The sequence below is a fragment of the Hypanus sabinus genome, chromosome 25 (genome assembly GCF_030144855.1).
Source record: "Hypanus sabinus isolate sHypSab1 chromosome 25, sHypSab1.hap1, whole genome shotgun sequence".
Lineage (NCBI taxonomy): Eukaryota > Metazoa > Chordata > Chondrichthyes > Myliobatiformes > Dasyatidae > Hypanus > Hypanus sabinus.
The window spans coordinates 45,249,556-45,275,747 of NC_082730.1; the positions used below are offsets into that span (position 1 = coordinate 45,249,556).

Here is a 26,192-nt window from a genome sequence, read left to right on the forward strand (position 1 = left end):
AGCAGGCACAAGAAGCTGTATGATCTGCTCCTGCTACTATTTGTTATTTTCTATTTAAGTCATCAACTCACCAAAAAAATAAAACTGGCTTTCTTAGTGATGCCCACATCTCAAAGAAAGCTTGGTAAATAAAAATATATGCTATTGGAATTGGTCAGTTTGGGCTAAAAGTTACGTGGATTTGTCTGTTGAAGACTTTAGATAAGGACTGAAATTTGTGGCAAGGACTTAAACATGGCAAGCTGGAGCCATTATTTATGTGGAAATGTTTCCTCATTTTGAAAGTTTTGTGTATAGAATGTTGCAATTTGTGTAAATGCTTCTAAGGATGGTTATTTGTGGCTGTAAAGTTATTTAGCCTTTCAGGTAAAATTTGACCGTCAGACATCAGATCAGAATTGGGCCGTTTAAGTCTGATCCACCATTTCATCATGGCTAATCTATTTCCCCCTCAACTCCATTCTCCTGCCTTTTTCCTGTAACCTTTCATGTCCTGGCTAATTATAAATCTATCAACCTCTGCTTTAAATACATCCAATGATCTGGACTCTGGCAATGAATTCCACAGATTCACTAACCTCTAGTTAAAGAAATTCCTCCATCTGTGTTCTAAATGGACATTCCTCTATTCTGAGGCTGGGTCTTCTGCCCGTACTCTCCCTCGCTATAGGAAACATCTTCTCCACATCCACTCTATCAAGGCCTTTCAATATTCAGTGAGATCTGCCACTCATTCATCTAAATTGCAGCTAGGAAATGCCCAGAGCCTTCAATCGCTCCTCATAAGATGAGCTTTCCATTCCTGGAATCATTCTCGTGAACCTCCTCTGAACCCTCTCAAATGTCAGCACATCCCTCCTCAAGTAAGAGGCCCAAACCTGCTCTCAATACTCCAAGTGAGGCCACATCATGCCCTACAAAGCATTAGCATTACATTATTACTTTTATATTCTTCTCAAAATGAATGCTAACATTGTATTTGGTTTCCTCACCACTGACTCAACCTGCAAATTAACTTTTAGGGAATCCTGCACAAGGCCTCCCAATCCTTTTGTATCTCCAATTTTTTTCTGAATTTTCTCCCTTCAATTTTTTTAATTGTCTGTGCTTTTATTCCTCCTGTGTATGATCAGACACTATTCTGTCCGCCAGTTTGCCCATTCTGAGTCTTTCTGCAGACACCCTGATTCCTCAATACGACTTGCTCTTCCACCTGTCTGTTGTCTGCAAATCTGGCCACAAATTCATCAATTCTGTCAATTTTAAATTATTGATGTACAACGTAAAAGGAAGTAGTCCCAGCACTGACCCTGCAGTGTACTAGTCACTGGCAGCTGATCAGAAAAGGTTAAGACCCCTTTTCTTCCCACTCTTTGCCTTCTACCTATCAGTTAATGCTTTATCCATGCAAGTTGTTCCTTTTCACATCCCATGGCCCATTGTGGCGAAATTTTTTTGCTGTTTCCGCAAACTAGCTCGGTGCTCAACCCAGCATGGATGGAATGTGTGCAAGGAGCCAGCCGGATTCAAACTGAAGACCATTCACTTCAAAGTCCAGTGCTGATACCACTACACCAGCCAGCTATCCATGCTGTATCTTACATGTTATACCATGGGCTGTTGTTAAGCAACCTCATATGGGGCACTTTGCCAAGAGCCTTTTGAAGATCCAAGTACACAACGTTCACCAATTCTCATTTGTCTATCCTGCTTGTTGTTTTCTTAAAGATTTCCAATAGATTTGTCAGCCAGGATTTTCCTTAATGAAATCTTTCTGACTTTATCATGTTGCCTCCATGTACCCCAAAACCACATGCTTAATTATCAACTCTTCCCAACCACTGAGGTCAGGCTAACTCTTGTAATTTCCTTTGTTCTGCCTCCCTCCCTTCCTGAAGAGTGGATTGACATTTGCAATTTTCCAATCCTTCAGAACCATTCCAGAATCTAGTGATTCTTGAAAGATCATTACTGATGCTTCTACATTTCTTCAGCTATCTCTTTCAGAACCCTGGAGTGTAGCAAATCTGGTCCAGATGACTTGTCTACCTTCAGGCCTTTCAGTTTCCCAAGCAACTTCTCTAGTAATAGCAACTGTATTCACTTCTGTCCCCTCCGGCATACTGCTGATGTCTTTCACAGTGAATACTGATGCAAAATATTCAGTTTGTCTGCCATTTCCTTGTCCTCCTTTACTGCTTCTCTAGCATCTTACTCCAGTGGTCCAATATCTATTCTTTACTCTTTATGTATGTGGAAAAACTTTTGGTATCCTCTGGTTTTGAAAAGTTTCCTAATCCTTTAATGTCCCAGTGTTTTATGCTCTATTATGTGCCCTCTTTTGCTTTTGTTGGCTTTGACTTCCCTTGTCAGCCACTGTTGCGTCATCCTGCCTTTAGAATACTACTATGATGTATCTATCCTGCACCTTCTGAGTTGCTCCTAGAAACCCCAGCCATTGCTGCTCTGCTGGCATCACTCCAATTAATTTTGGCCAGCTCTCTCATGGCTCTAATTCCCTTTACATCACTTTAGTATTGATAAATCTGACTTTAGCTTCTCCCCCTCAAATTGCGGGGTGAATTCTATCATATTATGATTGCTGTTTCCGAAGTCTTCCATTACCTCAAGCTCTGTGAATCATATCCAGTTCATTACACAACACCCAGTCCAGAATAGCTGATCACCCCTCCTCTTCACCCCCCAAGTGTGTCAAACACAAGCTGCTTTAAAAAGCCTGTAGGCTTTCTACATATTCTCTTGGGATCCACCATCAACCTGATTTTTCCCAATCTACTTGCATATTGAATATTGAAATCCTGCATGACTATGCCTCTTTGACATATCTTATCTATCACCCGTTGGCATTTGTAGCCCACATCCTGACTACTGTTCAGAGGCCTGAAGGTAAATTCCACTGGGTCTTTTTACCCTTGCAGTTTCTTTCCTCTACCCAGAATGCTTCTACATCTTCCAATCCCACGTTACCTTTTTCTAATGATTAAATTTCACTTTTGCCAACAGAGGCATGCCACCCCCCTCTGCCTACCTGTCTGACCTTTCAACACAATGTCTATCCTTGGATATTAAGACCCCAACTGTGATCTTCTTTCTGCAATGATTCAGTGATGCCCACAATGTCATACCTGCCAGTCTTTAACTGCGCTACAAGGTCATCTTATTCCATATACTGCAGGCGTTCAAATATAACACATTACTTCACTCCTGTATTCATCGCCCTTTGATTTTTTTTCTCCCCATACACTGTAGCTCATTCCACTGACTGCAATTTTGTCCCATCTGCCTGTCCTTCCTGACAGTCTCACTATGCATTGCCTCTGCTTGTAAACCCACAGTGATGAGGAGTTCCCATCTCCCTGCCAAATTAGTTTAAACCTTACCCAAAATTTGCCAGCAAGGATATTGATCCCCCTCAGGTTCTCAGTTCATTTTGTACAGGTCATATCTTCCCCAGAAAATATCCCAATATATCCAGAGATCTGAAACCCTACCCCCTGCACCAGCTTCTCAGTCATGCATCTGTTTGCCAAATCATGCCATTCATGCTTGCACTGGCACGTGGCACAGGCAACAATCCAGAGATTACTACCCTGGAGGTCCTAGCTCTTACCTAGATCCCTAAATTCTCTTTTCAGGACCTTCTGGCCTTTCCTACTTCTGTCATTGGTGCCACTAAGTATCAACAATTCTGGCTGTTCATTCTCCCCTTTTTCAGAATGTAGTGGATTTGTTCCAAGACATCCCTGACCCCTGTCATCTAGGAGAAAATGTCCCACCTGCATTGCAGAGGTTCCCAACCTTTTTAATGCTATGGACTCCCACCATTAAGTAATGGGGAACTCCTGCTCTATCTTGTGTATCTTGTTAACTGTGGAATCTCATATTACTACTGCAGTCATCTTCCCCCCCCACCCCCCGCCACCTCCAGCCTTCTGAGTCACAGCCCCAGACAGTGCCGTAGACCATAGACCTGGTCACTGTAGCCATCCAGCTGTCCACCCACTCCCCCTGGTAAGTTGTTCCCCCACAACAGTATTGAGGGGAATGGTTACTGGTGTACTCTGTACTCTTTGCCTTCCCTTTCCTGACAGTCACTCATTTACCTGCTTCCTGCAACTTAAGGTTGACTACCTGCCTCTAGCTCCAACCTTCTGCATTTTGTTTCTGGTATGTGCTGAAGATAATTGAATTGCAGCTCCAGTTCCTTGATACTTACTTTGTGGAGCTGCACTTCAGTGCATCTAGTACAGATGTGGCTATCCTAGAGGTTTAAGGTCTCTCAGAATTCCCAGATCTCACACAAAGAATGCAACACAGCCCTGGTGCCATTTTCACTGCTCTAACTATGTACTTGCAGATAAAAGAAGAAACAACTTACCAGATATGTACTGCGCCCAAGCCTGTTCTTGCCAAATCTTCCCCATTCTTAACACCGGTCCGTGCACACAATGGCCACTCTGCTCATCTCTTACTTTTTTTTCCATTGCTAATGAATTACAGCTATGCTGCTGCAGGGGGAAAAGCGGAAATTTCACAAAAAGCTGCTTTTTAAAATCTCTTGCTCTCGGACCTGCATGAAGCCTCCGGTGTCAATTCAACTGTGTTGCCAAAAAACAGGTTTTAATATATAAAATAAACTTAAACTTTTTAAGTAAACTTGTTTTTAGCAATGGGAAGCAATTTTTTTGAGGTGTAGTGTTGGATTAGATTTAATTTTGAGAGAACATCCATTGAAGATTCATAATTTTTTCAAAATACGTATACTGTAATTGATTTACTTATTATTTTGATTTTTCTTAAATATTGCATTGAACTGCTGCTGCTAATTAACAAATTTCACGACACATGCTGGTGATAATAAATCTGATTTTGATAATCTCTAAAATATCTTGTGGTAGAAACATGAATGTCTACATTATTTCCTTAGATTAGTATTGTTTTGAGAATGCGTGGCTAAATAATAAATTAGACTGTATGTGTAACATTGGTACATTTATAAATGAAAATGTACAAAACTATTCTCAACTAATGGTCAGTTTTTCAGAAGCACTTAAAACTCCCAAAATTAAGTACACGTGATTGTGGGTGAGATAGTAGTGTGGGTTTAAAAAAAATGTAGACTTTCTAGTTTGATAGAATAGCTGAATGTCTTTTGCTACTTGCAAATAATTTAGCTTTTATCTGCCAATATCTGTTCTATATTTTTATTTCAGAAGTGTGCTGTTAGTGGGTTCTGAATCATTGCCCTATCTGTTGTTTTCTTCTGTAGGGTCTACTATCTCAGCAGAATATTTTTGTTATTTATATAATCAGAAGCCAGATTTTGTACCCATCAGGCAACAAATAGTGTTAACATTGTATGTAAATACGTATTTAATGATTGATCTTGTAAACTTGCTACCTGCCATTTAAGACAATACTCCTAATACTTTATCATTTATGGAAAACTGATCAAATATAAATAGTGTTTTATAATCTTAAGTTCATGGATGTCAATTTTCTTTTAAAATTAATTAGGGGAGAACCTAAGACATGGTATGGAGCACCAGCATGCGTGGCAGAACAGCTGGAGAGTGTCATGAAGAAGCTGGCGCCTGAGCTGTTTGAATCCCAGCCTGACCTTCTGCATCAGCTGGTCACCATCATGAATCCTAACACACTGATGGCTCACGGAGTGCCAGTACGTATTGCAGATCTCCATGCAGCCCTGAGATCCTGATTGTATATATTTTACACACAGTATTGCTAGAGATACACCAATGGAAGCACAGCTTTGCCAAAAAAGGTTGATTGACCTTGCTTGGGATAGGAATTAGAGAGGAAACTTTATTGAAAGAGCATGTTTCTATGTCGTCATGATATTTGATAACTGATGTACAGTTAAGAGAAGTAATGTGCCCATTGTAATATTTGACTTGCAGTACACAACATACCCATATCTATTGGATAACATCTTTTGGGTAATCTTTACTGCACCATTTCCCAAACATAATCTATAGACAAAGTCAGCTCACTCATATGTTATCCAGTATTTCATAGCATCACCAAAGCATTTACTCAACCTCCTCTTTCTACACCCTTCTGCTTTCTCATCCTTTCCCTAAAAAAATAGTTCAGCCTCAAAGTTGGATTCTAACATTAGTTTACTGTTGGCAATGAATATTTAGATTTCAATTCACCCATGTTGATTTTTAACTGAAGAATTGCTACCCTTGGAGTATTGTTCGTGTATTTATTGAACTTCACAAAATATGTAATAAAATGTCCCAAAGCACTTGATAATCAGAGATCATGTATAGGGCTATATAAATGTAAGTATATCTTAACTCTCTTGTCAAGGAACATTTTAAAATCAGAAGTAATAAATCCATTACTAGTCATGCCTTGCTTTGTGCTGTCTTTGTTTTGCTAAATGTATAACTTTTTTGTAGCCCCAAATCAGTTTATTTGGCGCTTTGATTGATCCAGCTTTTATTAATGCCAATTTTCAGACTTGGGGTCATAATTTTAATTACAGTTCTTATGACAGCTTTACTTGTCTTCATATAATCTACACAAATTTGAATCTTAGTATGAAGACTTTCATTTGAATATCTTGATTAACTCAGAAGCTACTTTTGATTATTTCATTCAAGGGTTTGGCGAATCATGTGTTTTGTCGATTGTAAGTCTAGAAATCTTCCAAAAGCAGTTTAAAACCATATTACACTAAAGGGAAGACACTTGAGTTCCGTCAGAAAACAGCTAAATGTAGGGCTGAGCACCTTTGCAAGTCTGACCTCAGAATAATGGCAGGTCAAATTATAGAGAATGTTTGTAATTTTACCTGTGTCTCTTTAGAATTAGTGAAATATTTAACCTGAGAGCTTTAAAAAGGTCAAATTTGTGTTTATTTTTAAATTTTCTTCGATAAAATCTTAAGTAAATTTGGTAGTTTGTAGGGAATCTTGAAAACCCTTTTGAACATAACTTAATAGATTAGCATAATAGTTTTCTGAAATTTTCATTTGCACAGATGTATATTCTTTAGAACACATTGGATCTGAAGTTTTAGAATAATTAAAGATAGACACATGATATTAATCATTCAAATGGATCCATAGATATGTTATTTATCATTCAGATATTTAAACAATAGATTTCCTTATCCCACTAATCAGAGTTGCACAATTTACTCATCACCTGCAGAGAGCAAAACTCCTTTGTGGGTTCTGTGCTATATTTTTAAAATAAAAGTAGTTATGTCCAGAATTGGTTTGAAGCTGTTTCATATACTTTCAGAAAAGACACCTCTAGACTTGTTAAACAAGTTGTATTGTAATTTTCACTGAAGTGCCTTTTCAAGCAATGTCTGGTTACTTTTATTTCTGTATCCAATATTACCACATTTTAAGTGAGTTGATTGAAATTGGTAAATCTGGTGTGTAGATCGGAATCTGACATGTAGATGGCTCTAAGAAGAAAGAATATATTTCAAAGTTCAGGAATATTGAACTTCTGTTTACACTTGGATCTTCAGTTGTATTTTCTTTTATTTGTAATGTATTGCTTCAATATTAGAATCTTGTATGCTATAATTCAACTGGATCGGAGGTTTATTTAAAATTTAGTAAATGTTTAACTTGGTATATATGGCATTTGATCAGTTTCAATTTGAAAGGGATGTCACTGTCCACAAAACAAACTTTCTTAAACCCTATGCTTCAGTTGCTATTGGAGAGTTCAATCAATCTCTTCAGTCATCCTCCTTTTTAAAAAGTAAGCTTTCTTTTCCTTCTCTCTTTATGCTTGGGGATTAAGTATTTTAATAGAAATGGACTCATTTCTATTTTAGCAGGAATCTGAATCTATTCTTGAGCCCTCACTTCATTGCAAATATTTGTAAATGTTGCCAATTTGTAACAAAATTTGTGTAATCAGAGATGTTCTTGCTTTTAAATGTTCAGACTTGTATGCCGTACACAATGTCTGTGCAGAGCACTGTTCTACACAGATCAATATATTGTAGCAACATAACCAAGGTCTGGCCTTCAGACTGTAAGCAGATAGAATTCTTGTTTTGATTACATCCAAACTGGACATAGTCAGTTATGAAAGCATTATTTCTAATAAATTACCCAGGATTTGAATATGAATCACTTGGGGTTGTCATTTTGCCTTTTGTTGCCATTCAGGACTGTAGATAAATAGGTTAGCATATGTATGTGTTCTGCAACTCTGTCCACCTGGTGTTTTGGTCTGCTTTTCACATTTGATGTTTCTGTACTTTCTGCTGTGTTCACTGTGCTCTGCATTTTCTTACCCTATTGAATTTCTTTTGAAAAGGCTATTTGAACTTGTCTTCAACCTTTTTTAAGGGTGACGCTGGTAATCCTTCCACACGGGCTGCTCTGCTTTGTCGTGGACCTCCTCACCACCCCCCTGCAATTTGCCTACACTTTTTTTTACTTTTGACCTTTGTAATTGACCTTTTTATTTTGATCTTTCTTCTGTTTCTGCAGATTTTTTACACCTAAAAAAACCTTGCCTGCTTCCCAAAGCTTGATAGAACAAAGGTGTATAGCCAAACACTCAGCATTATTATTTGACATTTAATGCTATGGACTGTTGGTTATTCTGCTGCCAGGCTAGTGCACATACTAATACATTGAATTACCTCTAACTCCTGCCATGAACTTCGTCCATAAAATATTACTTCAGTGCAAATATTACTGAAAATCTGCCTGCCAAATTCATATCTATCAAAGTCAAGGTCACGGCTACGATTTTGATGAGCTGTAAAACTGTGGATTTCAATTCAAAGTGGGTTAGGAAAATTGAGCTAAGTGGTATTCAGTATAACTGCAGCAGCCTTTCAAGACGTGAAGTTGTTGCTACCAACATTTTTCTACACCCCCCCCCCCCCCCCAAGGAAAAAGATTGAGAAAATGTTCAGTTATTCATGATGAAGTACAGGTTTTCAGTAGCATGTTATTAGCATAACACTGTTACAGCGCCAGCACCCTGGATTCAAATCTTTGTATGTTCTCCCTGTGATTGCATGGCTTTCCTCCGGGCGCTCTGGCTTCTTCCCGTGTTCCAAAGATGTATAGATTAGTAGGTTAATTGATCATGTGTGTAATTGGGTGGCACAGCCCCATTGGGCTGGAAGGGCCTGTTACCATACTGAAAAGGTATCAGCTGAGGCATTCCAAGTGGAAGATTTCATTAAGTAATTGTAGGAAAATATAATGGTTCAAATACTGCTTCAAAGTGGATGTCGATTTATGGTTCTTAGTTGAGCATTCGTGCCATTACTGTTCAGTGAATTTCAAGAGGATGAATGTCAAAAGTTATAAGGAAATGGAGAGGAAGGACTTAGTCGACATATCGTTTATTAAAAGTATAACTGAGCCATTGGCTAATTTAATTCTTCAGCTCCAGTATCAATAAGACATTAAATACTAACCTGTAATTAAAACAATATTGAGTACGAACAAAGTTGTGCCGTATTTACCAAGTGTTGTAAGGAGCAATGCAACATCAAGTGTTGTATCTCTGATTATCAAACTGTTTTCTTGATGCATTTGGCAAAAAGCAGTATTAGATATTTTTTTGGCACCATAGTTATTTACAAACTTGAATGGGCATTGATCTTCAAGACATACACAGGAAAATGTTTTCTTCTTGAGTACAAAGTACACTTAAATCCTTCATGTATAGATTGTATGTAACAATTTTGCTTTTATCCTTTACCATGGTGTGTTGAAATTAATGTTTATCCTGTTTCCTCGATGCAGGTTTATCGAACTAATCAGTGTGCGGGAGAGTTTGTCATCACATTCCCGAGAGCCTATCACAGCGGCTTCAATCAAGGGTTTAACTTCGCCGAAGCAGTGAACTTCTGCACAATGGATTGGGTAAGGTGCACTTATTCAGTCAGCATATGTGTGAAATGTCAAATCGGTCTCAATCTTGAATGAAAGTACACAGCTCTTTAGATTAAAATTACAATGTAAAGTCTTAAATATCAATATTGCAACAGTGAATACAAATTCTTTTGGATTCTTCATACACATAGACGTTACCCTTACCAACATTTAGCAGTTTATTTTTAGTTGCTTTTGAGAAATGTCATATTGAGAGTGTTTCTCTTGCAGCTGCCAATGGGCCGTCAGTGTGTGGAACATTATCGTCTTCTGAACCGTTACTGTGTTTTCTCTCACGATGAGATGATTTGTAAGATGGCATGCAAGTCCAAGGATTTGGATGTAGTTTTGGCATCTGCTGTTTATAAAGATATGATCATTATGATAGATGAGGAGAAGAAATTAAGGGAGGCAGTTCGCAATATGGTAAGTGCCACACAATTTAGATAATTGGAATACAAAAATCCTGTTGTGAGCATTCTCCACCAAAGGGACTAATTCTCCATCAATATTTGTTTTTTGCTGCTAATGAGTTTCAGTCATTTGCAAGTTTAGCTAAATACATCCCTTTCCAATTTGTCATAATTTGTTGGGATAATTAAAACCTTTCAAATGTGCACTGTTCGATATTAAAACATACTTGCTCATATATGTTTCATTACTCATTTATTCTGCTTGCCCAGTTTAAGGTACTGTGCTTAAACCTTTTGCACATGTAGAAAAAATCTGTAAAGAGAAGATGCTTTCAAAAATGATGAAATGAAAAATATCAAAATATAAAAAAACAAATTACTATGAAGAGCAGTAAACATTAAAAAAGATTAAATCAGTATTTGGGGAGACTACCTTTTGTCTTTAGAACTGTATCAATTCTCTCAGGTACAATGTAGTGCAGTTTTATTAGAAAAATCGGCTGGTAGGTTGTTCCAAGCACTTTGGTGAACTTGCCATAGTTCTTCTGCAGACTTGGTTATCTCTCTTGCTTCTGTCTCTCCAGGTAATCCCAGACAGCCTCAATGATAAGATTGGGGTGCTGGAGACTATACCATCTGTTGCAGAACTCTTTTGTTCTTGCTGTATATGGTTCTTTCTGACCTTGCTGTGTGTTTGGGGTCACTGTCCTGCTGCAGAATGAAGTTGGGATCGATCAGACACCTCTCTGATGAAAATCCACTGGTACTCTGCGTTGACAATTCCATTAATTCTGACCAGATCACCAACTCCATTTGTAAAAATGCAGCCCCAAACCTGCAGGGAACTTCGGTAGTTCTTTATTGTTGGCTGTAGACACTCAGCCATGTAGTACTCTCCAGCTCTTCTCTGGTCAAATGAACCTTTTGTTTGAGTAAAAATTTTCAAATGTTAACTTTCTATTGCCATTGTTCAGCACCCCTGTTCTTGTGTGTAGGTGAGTCTCTTGGTTTTGTCTATTTTGGAGGATGGCTTTCTGGCCTTTGTCTCAGGGCTGTAGAGGGGTGTACTTGGGTTCCAGTGGTTTCTGTGAGAACAGAGCTGATAACAATGCTGGACTCTGATTTAGAAGGGTCATCAGTTTGACGTATCTCTTATCTGCTGTACTCAGTTTCCACTGCCAGCCACTGTGTTTCTTGTACTCAGACTTGGCTGTTTCCTCCTGCTTCTTCACAAAAGCTTGGACAACACACCTTGAAACTTCTGTCTGCTTCAAAATTTCTGCTTGGGAGAGGCCTTGCTGGTGCGGGATGACCACCCCGTATCTTGTGGCTATGTTCGTTCTTGCCCTTGTGTAAGAATGAATGATTAGAAGGTTAAACTACCATATTTGTCACACCCTCATCTTTTAATTTGTTTTTTCTTGGCCCAATTTGATTCCCCTCTGTGCCCGTTTCTGTTTCAATTAATCAGTTTAGTTTATTCAACTCATTATGTCATTGGTCATTAGCACCTGTCTGTTATCTTTGTTTAATCATGCACTGGGCTAGATACTTACCAAGTCATCAAGTTTTTATTTGAAAAGTGGTCTGTTACTTAATGCTACTTTTTTAAAAAAAGAAATACAAACATTAACATTTATTTTCCAAAATATTAAATGTTTGAAAATCTAAAATTTGTTCTTTTTCATTGACACACTAATGCAGAAGACAAAAAAGCAAACATCTGAAACAATTTGGATAAAAATCTAAGATACCTAAGACTTTTACACAATACCATACTTCAAGACTTACTGTCTCCAAACTACTTCATCCTAATCTGATTTTGCAATTTAATCCATCTTTTTCTGACTATTTTGTCCTTGCAATTTCATCTTCTGTGCATTCCATGCAGTTGCTGCTTTTCTATTTGCTGCAGCTTTGATGACTGCTGTTAACTTAATTTAGGTACTCCCTCTTAATGGGCTCCTGATTCCAACCTCTGCTTCCCTTTACTTTTTTAAAATGAAACTTTTTGTCATACTCTTAATTTGCCAAATGGTTGTGTTAGTTTTCATTATACTCTTAAATGCTTTGGTAGACCTTTGGACTGTGGGAGACAACTGGAGCTCCCAGAGGAAACTCACGGGGAGAACTTAAGAACTCTTTACGAACAGTGACAGAATTGAACTACAAACCAATGGAATGTCCTACGCTGTAAAGGCGTTGTGCTAACTGCTACGCCACTGTGGTGCCCTACTTTGTTGGAAATTGCCATTTACTTTAAGTAGTATTAATGGTGGGTCTACATAGTATGGATTTATTTGAAAAAACTGAATAGCTTTGGAGATGGAGAAAAAACTGCATTAAATGTCATTCCATGTTTGTGATAGCACCCTTAGTCTGTTTAAATAGTAAGTAGTTTGTAGATAGAACAAATTGAAGTCAAAACCATCTTTTCACAATGCTTATAAAGTGTTGGTTTTTACTTCATCTGAGTAAATGAATGACATGGAATGTCATTCTTCCATAAATATTAAGTCTAGAGTAGTAATGTTGTAAATCTATTGTTTGAAGTATTCTTTGTCATTATGGTTGTATGTACATGAATGGCATATGTCATTATGCCACCATATTTATTTTATTCATTTCTGGGATGTGGGCATCACCAGTATTTATTGCCAATCCCTAGTTGTCCTTGAGAAGGTGGTAATGAGCTGCTGCTTGAAGCGCTGCAGTTGCTGTGGAGTACATACACCTACTGTGCTGTTAGAGAGGGAATTCCATGATTTTTGACCCAGTGACAATAAAGGAACAATATGTTTCCAAGTCAGAATGGCGAGTGACTTGGGGATTTCCAAGTGGTGGTGTTCCCAGGTATCTGCTGTTGTCTCGTTCCTTTAGATCAGGGGTGTCAAACTCATTTTAGGTCACGGGCTGGATTGAGAAAAATGCGACTTCATGCGGGCCGGATCAGTTGTGCACGCGTGCGTGCTCCCACAGTTTTCGTTGCCTTCATTTTTTCAACCTGCTGTCATGTGTCTCAGTCTCTGCTATATCTAAAATTGTTTCACTTTACGAATTTCGTTTTTTATGAAGCAGATTGCCTAGCAAGCGTTCTTTTTATGATTGGTATTAACTTACAGACGTAGATTACAAGAAAGTAGGCAACGAGAAAGAAACGATGCTATTTTGGCTAAGATTGTTTTGGGAGCCATACCTTTTCCATTAATAAACCGTTTGAAATCAAGCATTAGCAAATACAAATGTACACCTAACCGTTACACAGAAACGCCATTTCACAAAGCAATTTTTTATCCTGGAGCTGTGTTGTGTCTTTCCCTTTGCTTTCCATGAACTGATAGATCTCCTCACGCAACTCGAAACATCTTTTCAGCACTTTTCCTTGGCTTAACCATCGCACCTCTGTGTGATAGGGCAAATCATTATATTCTGAACCCAACTCCTCCAGAAACGACTTGAACTCGTGGTGATTTAAACCTTTGGCTCTTATGAAGTTAACTGCTCGTGTTATGGTGCTCATTATATGTTCCATTTTCAAGGCTTTGCCACACAACGATTCCTGGTGTATGATGCAGTGATAAGCTGTCAACTCACCTGCGCCGTTCTCCTCCCGCATCTTCTCCTGGATCCTGTCCACCAATGTACTCTTTTGACCGCACATCGGGGGCTTCTGTTTCTTGTCCAGATGCTTGTATTTGTCGTGGTGTTTCGTTTCATAGTGTCGTCTTACGTTATATTCTTTAATTACAGCCACACCGTCTCCGCACACAAGACAAACAGGTTTGCCCTTTATATCTGGGAACACATACTCTGCCTCCCACCTGCCTTGAAAACCCCTGTTTTCAAAGTCCACCTTTCGTTCAGCCATTTTTGGGGTGAGGGATAGCTGAAAGTTGACCACACGTGACTAGCACCATAAGGATGCTGATGAGAGAGTAAGGCAAGCATGAGCAATGCACTGGCAGTGCATTGTGGGATTTGTAGTATTAGTGGTGCATGCAATATACCGGCGGGCCAGCTCTAATAGAAGAAAAATTTATTCATTAATGATATTCAGGAAATAAACCAGGGAAACCGAATAAACACTAAAAACCCTGAAAACCTGGTACCTGAATAAACTCAGCATTAGCCATATCATACGCCATAGGCACTTCGATTACTGGGGCCAGCTTTAATAGTAATTAGATATTATCTCACGGGCCAAAGATAATTCCACCACGGCCCAGATTTGGCCCGTGGGCCTTGAGTTTGACATATATGCTTTAGATGGTAGTGGTTGGAGATGGGGGGGGGGGCGGGGGCGGGTCTGGAAGGTGCTGCCTTAGGAACTTTAGTGCATTGTTACAGTGCATCTTGTAGATAGTACACATTGCTGCAACTGTTCATCGATGATGGATGCTTGTGGAAGGGGTGCCAATCAAGTGGACTGCCTAGTACTGGATGGTGTCAGGCTTCTTGAGCGTCCAGATGAGTGGCGGGAATTCCATCACACTCCTGACCTGAGCCGTGTAGATGGAGTCAGGAGGTGTGTCACACGCCATTAGATTTCTAGCCTTTGATCTGCTCTGGTTTACATGGTTTCCTGTCAATGATAAACCGCCCCCCAGGATGTAACTATAGGGGATTCAGTGATGGTGATGCCACTGAATGTCAAGGGATGTAGGGTAGAGCCTCTCATTTTGGAGATGGTCATTGCCTGGGACTTGTGTGGCTCGAATGTTACTTGCCACTTGTCAGCCCAAGCCTGGATATTGTCCAGGTCCTGCTGTATTTGGGTATGAATTGCTTCACTATCCGAGGAGTCACGAATGATTCAGAACATTGTGCAGTCATCTGCGAACATCCCTACTTTTCTGACCTTATAATGGAAGGAAAGCCATTGATTAAGCAGTGGAAGATGGTTGGTCCTTGGACACTTCCCTGAGGAACGCCTGCAGTGATGTCCTGAGGATGAGATGATTGACCTCAAACTACCACAACCGTCTTTCTTTGTGTCAGGTATGATTCCAACTAGTGGGGGGGATCCCCCCCCCTAATTTGCACCTCACAAAGTGCCTCTCCAAAGAAAAACTTAAGTAGACAAGTTATCCTGGGCACCTATCTTTTTCTTTTGATTTATTTCTGGAGTTACAAAATAGAATATCTAGTATTTTCATTTGCTGAATGTCTTCATTGAATTATACAGGATGGCTATTTCCTAGCTCTTAGCCTCATAGCCCCATATTTTGCAGTTTTTAATTGAAGAACATATGAGATGTGAGAACAAACTTGCATTTAGAATATCTAATAGATTGGTAGGCCACTGTAGGCCAAATCGATCTGGGAATACAAATCCATTATCCCTAAAGTGGTGTCACACGTCATAAAGGAAGTTTTTGGCACATTGGCCTCCATAAATCAAATTATTGAGTACAGGACTTGGGATGTTACGTTGAAATTATATAAGACATTGGTGAGGCTTAATTTGGAGTATTGTGTCCAGTTTTGATCACAGGAAAGATGTCAATAAGATTGAAAGTGTGTAGAGAAAATTTACAATTTACATATATTATGATGGTATAGATGGTGGGAAAGGCCAGCTTGTATTCACCCTGAGTCTGAGTGAGACCGGGGCTGGAAGTCATAAGCTAAGGGTGAAAGGTGAAAAATTTATGGGAATCCAAAGAGGGAGTTTCACTCGGATGGTGGTGTTAGTGTTGAACAAGCTGCCAGTGGAAGTGGTAAATGAGAGTTTGGCAATATCAGAATCAGCTTTATTATTACTGGCGTGTGTCATGGAATTTGTTAACTTAGCAGCAGCAGTGCAATGTAATACATAATACAGTATAGAAGTAGAAAAAATTATAAAATAATAAGTAAATCAATTACAGTATATGTATATTGAATAGATTAAAAATCATGCAACAATAAACAATATATATTTAAAAAGTGAGGTAGTGCTCATGGGTTCAATGTCCATTTAGGAATCAGATGGCAGAGGGGAAGAAGCTGTTCCTGAATCACTGAGTGTGTGCCTTCAGGCTTCTATATCTCCTTCCTGATGGTATCAGTGAGAAAAGGGCATGAGGGAGCTGGAGAATTCTGGACACTGCTGTTCTGAGACACCACTCCTTGAAGATGTCCTGGGTACTTTGTAGGCAAGTACCCAAGATGGAACTGACTAGATTTACAACCCTCTGCAGCTTCTTTCAGTCCTGTGCAGTAGTTACCCCCCATACCAGAAAATGATGCAGCCTGTCAGAATGCTCTTCACGGTACATCTATAGAAGTTTATTTGTTGACGTACGAAATCTCTTCAAACTCTTAATGAAATATAGTCGCTGTCTTGCCTTCTTTATAGCTGCGTCAGTATGCTGGGACCAGGTTAGATACTAGATCTTGACACCCAGGAACTTGAAACTGCTTACTCTCTCCACTTCTGATCCCTCTATGAGGATTTGTATGTGTTCCTTTGTCTTACCCTTTCTGAAGTCCACAAATCAGCTCTTTTGTCTTACTGATGTTGAGTGCAAGGTTGTTGCTGTGACACCACTTGTTGGAATATCTTGCTCCTTTATGCCCTCTTGTTTCCATCTGTGATTCCAACAATAATGGTTGTATCATCAACAAATTTATGGTTGGTATTTGAGCTATGCCTAGCCACACAGTCATGGGTCTTGAGAGAGTAGAGCAGTGGGCTAAGCACACACCTCTGAGGTGCACCACTGTTGATTCAGCGAGGAAGAGATGTTATCACCAATCCGCACTGATTGTGGTCTTCCGGTTAGGAAGTCGAGCATCCAGTGGCAGAGGCCCAGGTTCTGTAGCTTCTTAATCAAGATTGTGGGAATGATGGTATTAAATGCTGAGCTACAGTCGATGAACACCATACTGACATGGTGTTTGTGTTGTCCAGGTGGTCTAAAGCCGTGTTAAGAGCCATTGAGATTGCAACTGCAGTTGACCTATTGTGGCAATAGGCAAATTGCAATGGCTCCTTGCTGAGGCAGGAGTTCAGTCTAGTTGTGACTAACCTCTCAAAGCATTTCATTACTGTAGATGTGAATGCTACAGGCGATAGTCATTAAGACAGCTCACATTATTCTTCTTAGGCACTGGTGTAATTGTTACCTTTTTGAAGCAAGTGGGAACTTTTGCCCGTAGCAGTCAGAGGTTGAAAATGTCCTTGGATACTCTAGTCAATATTTAAGAGATGTTTGAACAGGAAGGGTATGTAAAGTTATTGTCTAGGTGTAGGTCAATGGGACTAGGCAGAACAACAGTTTGGCACTGTCTTAGATGGACTCAAAGGTCTGATTCCCTGCTGTAGAATTCTGAGACTGTTCCAAGTCTTATCTATCATTGTAGCTTTCTTTCAATGTTAGCAAAATCATATTCAAAAAAGTTTCAGTGTGGATTGAAACCAATGCAACTAACAAATCATGAAATATTGGCCTCACTTTCCTGTTTTTCCAGTTTCCTCCTGTAACCCCCTGGGTTGCCTCAGGCTCGCTCAGCTCGTTCTTGTCTAGGGGGAGCAGCCTTCGGCCCCGCCAAACTGGGTAATCAGCTGGTGTGGATGCTGTGTGATGTCCCCGCCTCGCCCAAAAACAGACAGTACACCATATGCGATTAAATGAGTACAATTTATAAAGGTTACTATAACTAAGTGATTAATAACGATACAGTATATATGAAGAGAAAATCAAAGAAAAGGCGCCAAACTTATCAAAGTCCAAACCACTTCGTGCACAGCCGTTGGAGCTCAATTACTGAAGTCTTCTGGCCACCATTCGATCCCCTCCGAACTCCTCGACTCTCCAAACAGCTCAGGACCCTCCGAGTGGTCAACCAAGCACATCTAGCTTCATTCCCCACCCCCACCCCTCGGAGAATCTCCCGGCCTCGGATCCCCCTTTGGGGTCTGATCCTCGCCCAGCTTAGAGCATTGCGTCCTCTCTCTCGACCCCCTCGCGCCGATCTGCCCAAAAGCCCGTCAACAAAAGCTTACAGACTCAGAAGAAAGAACATTAATCCCCATTTGGTTTACAAAGGAATACCATTCTCGTTATCAGTAAATTAGCATTCCTGCTAGTTAACAAAAAGAAACCCTTTCCCAACAGTAACAAAGAAAAAAAGAAACCCCCTTTACCCCCTTTACCAAATAAAAGTCATGTCCTCATGACTACTAAATAACTCGCCACCTTTCCTGCCAACACACCATAACCCAAGCACAAACAGTGACATCTCCTCCCCACACAGTAACCCTCACGCCCTGTTCCTCAGGCGCTACTTAGGCCAACTATCTGGGAGTTCCCTAACCCTTCTAAGGCCTCCGTACCCCCTCACCTAAACCCTTCAGGCTCGGACACAACTGGGGATACCTTGGGCCCACTACCAACTCCCCTCACTCATGCCCCACACTGCACACAGCTAACCCTCCCCGCTACACCTGACTCAATGGGAGAAGGGCCAAAGGTCTCTTCCTCAATCGAGGGAAAGTCAGCAAAAGGCAGCATGTACCACACATCCAGCACATCATCCATCGAATCTGTATTCTTCCTCATTCCTGTGATCGGTAGCTGCTGTTTGATCTTCTCCAAACGGAAACACGTGGCCTGCACTGCTCCCGCAGTCTCTTCAGCCTCCTGTTCAGTATTCACTGCACTTCTCTCCAGCTTTTTCTTCCTCATGACTTCTTCCAGATCAACTTTCAGGTTTTGCACTTCATTTGAACTGTCGATAGTCATCTTCAGGTTCCCTTCAAGCTTCCGCTTCTCTCTTCTGAGATTCGTCTGTAATTTCATCACCTCTGCAAACTCCCCTCTCTGGGTTCTCAGTTTGCTATTACCCTCAGTCAGACAACTTTCTTCATTCTCTCCAACTTGTAAGTCTTCCGACTGGTTCCAGATCGCTTTTTCCAGTCTCTCCGTCTTCATTTCAAACTTGATTCCGTAGAGACAGTCACTCACGAGCTGCGACCTTCGCCAGCCCTGGCACGTGTCCAGAAAACACTTTAACTCGGTAGTTCTCAGCTGCTCCTGCAACGACCTCACTTCATATTCTCCTGAGGCAAATCCAAGTACCAAGAGATCATCCACATACACTAAAACTCCAAACGCCTCCATATCCCCTATGGTCTTCTACCTGCCCCGCAGGAAGGTTGCAAGGGTCCAGATATGCCCTGTGGCATCTTTTCGGACCCGAAGACTCCTAGGGAATTTATAACGGCCGTCTTGTCCTTGTCGGCCCCACTCATCGGGATCTGGAAACATCCACTCCTCAGATCGAGCACCTTAAACCACATCGCACCATTCAGACAGGCCATCGCCTCTCCGGCCCTCAGGGCCATATTCTGGTCACTGACAGTGCGCCTCTTCAACGCAATACAATCCACACACACGCTGCCTACGTCTTCCACGGCTTCACGGGCCAGTCACCGCAACCTCTCTCTCTCCGAGGTGTCTTCAGCAGTCAACTCCCCTCTCTCGTGGTATTTCGCAGCGTCCACTAAGAGGGTCTCATCCTCAGATACTTCCCCCAGGCCGTACCACCACTGGCTATTGTTTGAATTCGGTATCAGCCCAATGCTGCTACACACGTCCACACAAGCAGCTCGAAACTCTGGGTGCATAGACAATGCCTCCAAACAGCGCTCACCCGCCTTCTCCGGGCAGGCTCCCAAGCGCACCAGCAGGATTTTGGTTCTCTCTAGAACAGAAACGCTGCCCGTCTCAACAGGGTCCGGACATATCAGCATTAACGATTCATGAACCTCAGTCTCCTCCACATTTGCCTCTAAGAACTCCATTTTCACTGACCAACAACCGTTGTCTGGATAATCACCGGCACTGGTACCCCGAATCTCCAGTGTCCTCAATGTTGTCAAGGGTAAATGCTTCCAATAACGGTTATGAAACAAACTGTACAGCAACTTCACTGGCGCCCCGGTGCCGAGGATGGCTTTAACTTGACTTCCATCCATCCGTAACAACACCTGTGCGCATGGCCCCTCTAAGCCTTCAGGAATAGGGTCTGTTCCTTTCGGGAGTTCCTTGGTACATTGTTGGGAGCGTGCTCCCCCAGAGACCCCAAGCCGTTCCCCCACTGGGCCTCCTCTAAGTTTCCCGACACCTTCTTGAATCAACGGAACAACTGATCCCCTTGACAGATCCCCTTGGCACCACAAGCAATTTATCTGCCCCCCTAGGCAAAAAGGGATACCCTAAAAACTTCCCACCAATCTCCTGCCACAGATATAATAAGCCCCCCAGCTGCGGCATTTTCCCACACTTTCCCAGAACTGGCAGCGGTCACTTCGAGGTAATTGCGCCTGACAGTTCTAACAAAGTCACCAGCCCGCCTACTCAAACTTTCAACCCGTCCCTGTCGCTTTTCCTCAGCCAAGCACTGCCACTCACCCAACAACTGAGAGGTCCGCTCCGCCCACGCCTCCGCCCCTTTAGGGCTGGACATTATTCCAATAACCGGGCGGAGCTCACCACTGCTGAAACATCCCAACCTGTCACTCCTCAATCTCCAAACAGTACGGACAACCCATGGTCCCACCACCATTTCGTCAGCCAACAGCAGCCACCCCACCCAACACACACACAGCGATAACCAGCAATCGCACACCCACAAAGGCACACCAGCTCTTCGCCGCAGACACAGCTTCCACAGAAATCAACCCCGGACGAGCACCCCACAATGTAACCCCCTGGGTCACCTCAGGCTGGCTCAGCTCGTTCTTGTCTAGGGGGAGCAGCCTTCGGCCCCGCCAAACTGGGTAATCAGCTGGTGTGGATGCTGTGTGATGTCCCCGCCTCGCCCAAAAACAGACAGTACACCATATGCGATTAAATGAGTACAATTTATAAAGGTTACTATAACTAAGTGATTAATAACGATACAGTATATATGAAGAGAAAATCAAAGAACAAAGAAAAAAAGAAGAAACCCCCTTTACACTCCATATCCCTCTTTTAAATTAGTTTTCAGTTCATTTGCATTTCTCGGCAAAGTATGAATATAAAACTAAAGCTGATGCTGATGAGCATGTTGTACGTTCGCAAACTCTTATTTTGCCCTGAATGTGTATTTGTTCATAGAAAGCAAGGTTTCCTGAACTACAAAACTGAGAACAAAATTGCAGAATTTAATCTCCTGGTTTGTTTAGCATGAATTCTTTTAGCACAAGTGCTTGTTCAAGATACATTTGCTGTGTTTTGGGTTTTGTCTTTCTAAACTATCTTCAGTGCCACTAGCTTCAAACAATGACGTGATGGTTTTTGAATGTTGATTTTGATCCAAGAAGTATTTGAGAAATGTGTGAAAGCTAAGTGAAAAATGACTGCCATTGTAATCAATGAGCGATATGTAAACTAACATGGACATTGAAAAAGTTCATAACTCTAATGTAGGGAAATCTTTTTAAAGAAGGGGCAAGAGAAAAGGTGAGACTATCAGAAATAAACTCTGCAGCGTCTGTGTTTATTAAAAATTTCTCAGGTCTTATTTGATCCTAAGATGTTGGAAATTTTGATAGGTTAATTTTGTTTGACTTGTGAAAGTCGAATCCGGATAATCAGAGACCGTATAAGTACAAACTCTTTATTCAAATCACCTGGGGTACTTCAGTTAGTCACTCAAACAGGAGCAGTCTATGACTGTTCCTGTCTGGTCCACCAACTAACTAACGTTCTCCTTACATAATGGATATAGTTGTTCAGATACCCCCACACATACCAAACTGGAGTCAGGCTTGTCTATTGCTTGACAGTACTGAGAGACAAATTATAGAATAGGTATAATGGCCACATAGACAAAACAGACTGGCTGTCTTATCTCTGCGCATGACTGCACAAGGAGACAAGCATCCTGTAACACTAGCTAGCTAACTTCAAGAAGAAATATTGCTCAGTATTGAATAGCACATCTGTTGATCATCAAGGTTTCTTGCAGAAATAACAGCCTGCTATGTTTAACTGACTGTGTTAACCCTTTTACATACTTTATCAGAGTTGCAGTGTGGAACAGGCCTTTCCAGTTCAATGAGCCACACTGCCCTGCAACCCATCTATTTAACCCTGGGCTAATCTCAGGACAATTTACAGTGACCAATTAAACTACCAACTGCAATGCCTTTGGACTCCGGGAGGAAACCCATGTGGTCATACGGGGTGGGGGGCAAGCATACAAACTCTTTACAGATAGCACCAGAATTGAACTCTTGATCTCTGCTTCTAGCTGCGATAGCTTCATGCTAACCACGATACTACCATGGAGCACCTTAATTGTTTAAGGGGAGATGTCCTGCAGATACTACCTACCACTTTGATTATTTATCAACAGTGGATATTATTGACAAAAAATCTATTTATTGAATGGTGAATAAAAATGGAAGAAATTTGAAAGTTCTATATTCCTTAAGCTACATTTATTTATATTAGTAGACAGTATTAAAGCAAGTGGCAAAAGATAATGCAGTTTGGTTTTGTTCATCGACCGTGGGATTGAATTTAAGAGCCAAGAAGTAATCTTGCAGCTATATAGGACCCTGGCCAGACCCCATTTGGAGTACTGTGCTCAGTTCTGGTCACCTCACTAAAGGAAGGATGTGGAAACTATAGAAAGGGTGCCTTGGAGATTTACAAGAATGTTGCCTGGATTGGGGAGCATGCCCTGTGGATTAGGTTGAGGGAACTTGGCCTTTTCTCTTTGGAGTGATGGAGGATGAGAGACATTGATCATGTGGATAGTCAGAGGCTTTTTCCCAGGGCTGAAATGGCTAACACGAGAGGACATAGTTTTAACATACTTGGAAGAAGGTACAGAGGAGATGTCAGAGGTAAGTTTTTTATGCACAGAGTGGTGATTGCATGGAAAGGGCTGCCGGTAACGGTGGTGGAGGTGGATACGATAGGGTCTTTTAAGAGAAACGTGGAGCTTACAAAAATAGAGGGCTATGGGCAACCCTAGGTAATGTCTAAAGTAGTACATATTCGGAACAACGTCGTGGGCCAAAGGGCCTGTAGGTTTTCTGTGTTTCTATATGCAGGTGTCAAATCTTGCTTGCTTAATGATGGTTGGATTTGGGCTTTTTTTTTAAAGTAAAAGTAGTTGGCACCTGAAGATAGTGCATTTTGGTTTGTTCTATCTTTCTCTGCTTGTCTTGGGCGTGGTGCTATTCAGACCCATGTGGAGATTAACATTGTAGCACTCTGAGGCTTTAGTGCTTAAGGACCACCTGATTTCATCCTCTGTGCTTAGTTGAATTTTATTTTTTTAAATATTTAATTTAGCATGCAATAAGCTCTTCTGGCCCAGTGAGATTTGCTGCCCAGCAACCTGCCTACTTAACCCTAGCCCAAGCACAGGACAATTTACATTGTCCAATTAACCTACATCTTTGGACTGTGGGAGGAAACCAGAGCAACCAGAGGAAACCCATGCAGTCATAGAATGTACAAGCTCCTTATAGGCGGCACAGCAATTGAACTCCGAATACCAGAACCACAAATGCTTTGCGCTAACCGCTGTGCTACAGTGGCTACGCTATTCTAAACAGTCAGAATTTGGGGTGTACTGATGGAATTTCTCATGGGGTTTTGAATTCACATTTGTCTTGAAGGATATTTAAAAATGACTTTCTAGTTTTGAGCATCTCAACTGGGCTCTTACTGTTTTCAAACATTACTCTGGAAGTAAGTTACATGAAACCTGAATATAAAGAGTTCACTATAAACGAATGAATCTCTTTTTCCTCCATTCCAGGGAGTAATTGATTCTGTGAGGGAGAAATTTGAGTTATTGCCGGATGATGAGCGACAGTGTGCAAAGTGCAAGACTACTTGCTTCTTGTCTGCAGTTTCATGCCATTGTAAATCAAATCAACTTGTTTGTCTGTACCACGTCACTGAACTCTGCTCGTGTCCACCACATAAATGTCATCTCAGGTAAATAATGCAAGGAATTTCTATTCTGAATTCAACCCTTGTTGTTTGCAACCAGTAGTGGAAAAACATGAGTAGCAGATATTTTCTGGGGAAGCTGGTCTGTTAAATGGATCAAGCAGAAGGGCGTTAAAAATCCAAGCAAAGTGGGGGATGAGAAGTCTCCAAAAGCTGTGGTTTTATTTTAGTAAGCAAAATTCCAAATGTCTTTGTGATTCTACCAGATATCTTGGATTCCATATTTCAACCTGAGGTTCACCTATGTTTTAGAGCATATTTGCCTTCACTTTTATCTTTATAACTTTTTAATATTGGCGGTTAGTGGATTAGTTCACTCAATTGAAATAAGCTTTCTCTTCACAGGGTGCTCCTAGGTATTTCAAACAATATCTAGACTAGTATGTCTCGCAGTATAACTGACTTAGAATGAATATCAGAATCAGGTTTATTATCATCGGCATGTGTCGTGAAATTTGTTAGCAGCAGCAGTTCGATGCAATATATAATATGGAAGAAAAAAGTAAAAATAAGTAAATCAATTACTGTATTTGAATATTGAATAGATTGAAAAATCATGCAAAAACAAATAATATACATTATAAAAGTGAGATAGTGTCCACAGGATCAATGTCCATTTTGGAATAGGATGACTGAGGGAAAGAAGCTGTTTCTGAATCGCTGAGTGTGTGCCTTCAGGCTTCTGTACCTCCTACCTGATAGTAACAATGAGGAAAGGGCATCCCCTGGGTGCTGGGGGTCCTTAATAATGGATGCTGCTTTTCTGAGAACACCGCTCCTCAAAGGTGTTCTGGGTACTTTGTAGCCTAGTACCCAAGATGGAGTTGTCTAAATTTACAACCCTCTGCAGCTTCTTTTGGTCCTGTGCAGTAGCCCCACCCCATACCAGACATTGATGCAGCTTGTCAAAATGCTCTCCACGGTACATCTATGAAGTATAGTCTCTGTCTTGCCTTCTTTATAGCTGTTATGTTGGGAGCAGGTTAGGTCCTCAGAGATCTTGACACCCAGGAACTTGAAACTGCTTACTCTCTCCACTTCTGATCCCTCTATGAGGATTTGTATGTGTTCCTTCGTCTTACGCTTTCTGAGGTCCACAATCAGCTCTTTTGTTTGACTGACGTTGAGTGCAAGGTTGATGCTGTGACACCATTCCACTAATTCAGATTCAGATTCAGTTTATTGTCGTTTATAAACCACGAAGACAATGCAGTTAAAAAATGAGACAACGTTCTCCGGAATGATATCACGAAAAAGCACAAAACAGATCACACAAGAAAAACCACATAACGTTTGGTAATCCCCAATCCAGAATCTGGAGAGGCTGCTGCGTATCGATATCACGCTACCATCTTAGCACGTTCCCCAGAAAGGAACTACAAACCCATCAGACAAACCTAAAGCTATAGGACCTACACAAAACCACATAGTTACATATAGTTATAGTTAACATAGAGTTTCAACAGTGCAGACAATACCATAATTGATAAAAGACTAACTGACAAAGACCACATTATTATAACACATAGTTTCAACAGTGCAAAGCAATACCGTAATCTGATAAAGAGCACAGTTTAAAAGAAAGCCTCAAAGTCCCGACAGCCTATCTCACGCAACCAGTAGAAGGAAGGAAAACTCTTCCTGCCATGAACCTCTAGCTCTGCAGCTTGCCGATACAGCACTTTGGGAGCTCCGACGACAGCCAACTCTGAGTCCGTCTGAAAACTTCAAGCCTCCGACCAGCCCTCCGACACCGAGCACCATCTCTGCGGAGCGCTTCGACCCCGGCACCGGCTGCCAAGCAACAGGCAAAACCAAGGATTCGGGGCCTTCCTCCCAGAGATTTCTCCGATCGCACAGTAGCAGTGGCAGCGAAACAGGCATTTCAAAAGTTCCAC

General features: G+C 41.1%; 1 protein-coding gene across 2 annotated transcripts in view; it reads left to right on the forward strand.

Annotated features, from left to right (window-relative positions):
* kdm5ba (lysine demethylase 5Ba) overlaps positions 1-26,192 on the forward strand; it is a 147,298-nt gene that overhangs the window by 66,063 nt on the left and 55,043 nt on the right. For both annotated transcript variants that reach the window (XM_059950509.1, XM_059950508.1), the window contains exons 12-15: positions 5,539-5,701; positions 9,801-9,920; positions 10,161-10,355; positions 24,098-24,279. In XM_059950509.1, the coding sequence (XP_059806492.1) occupies positions 5,539-5,701; positions 9,801-9,920; positions 10,161-10,355; positions 24,098-24,279 (660 nt within the window). The remainder of the gene's footprint in view (positions 1-5,538; positions 5,702-9,800; positions 9,921-10,160; positions 10,356-24,097; positions 24,280-26,192) is intronic.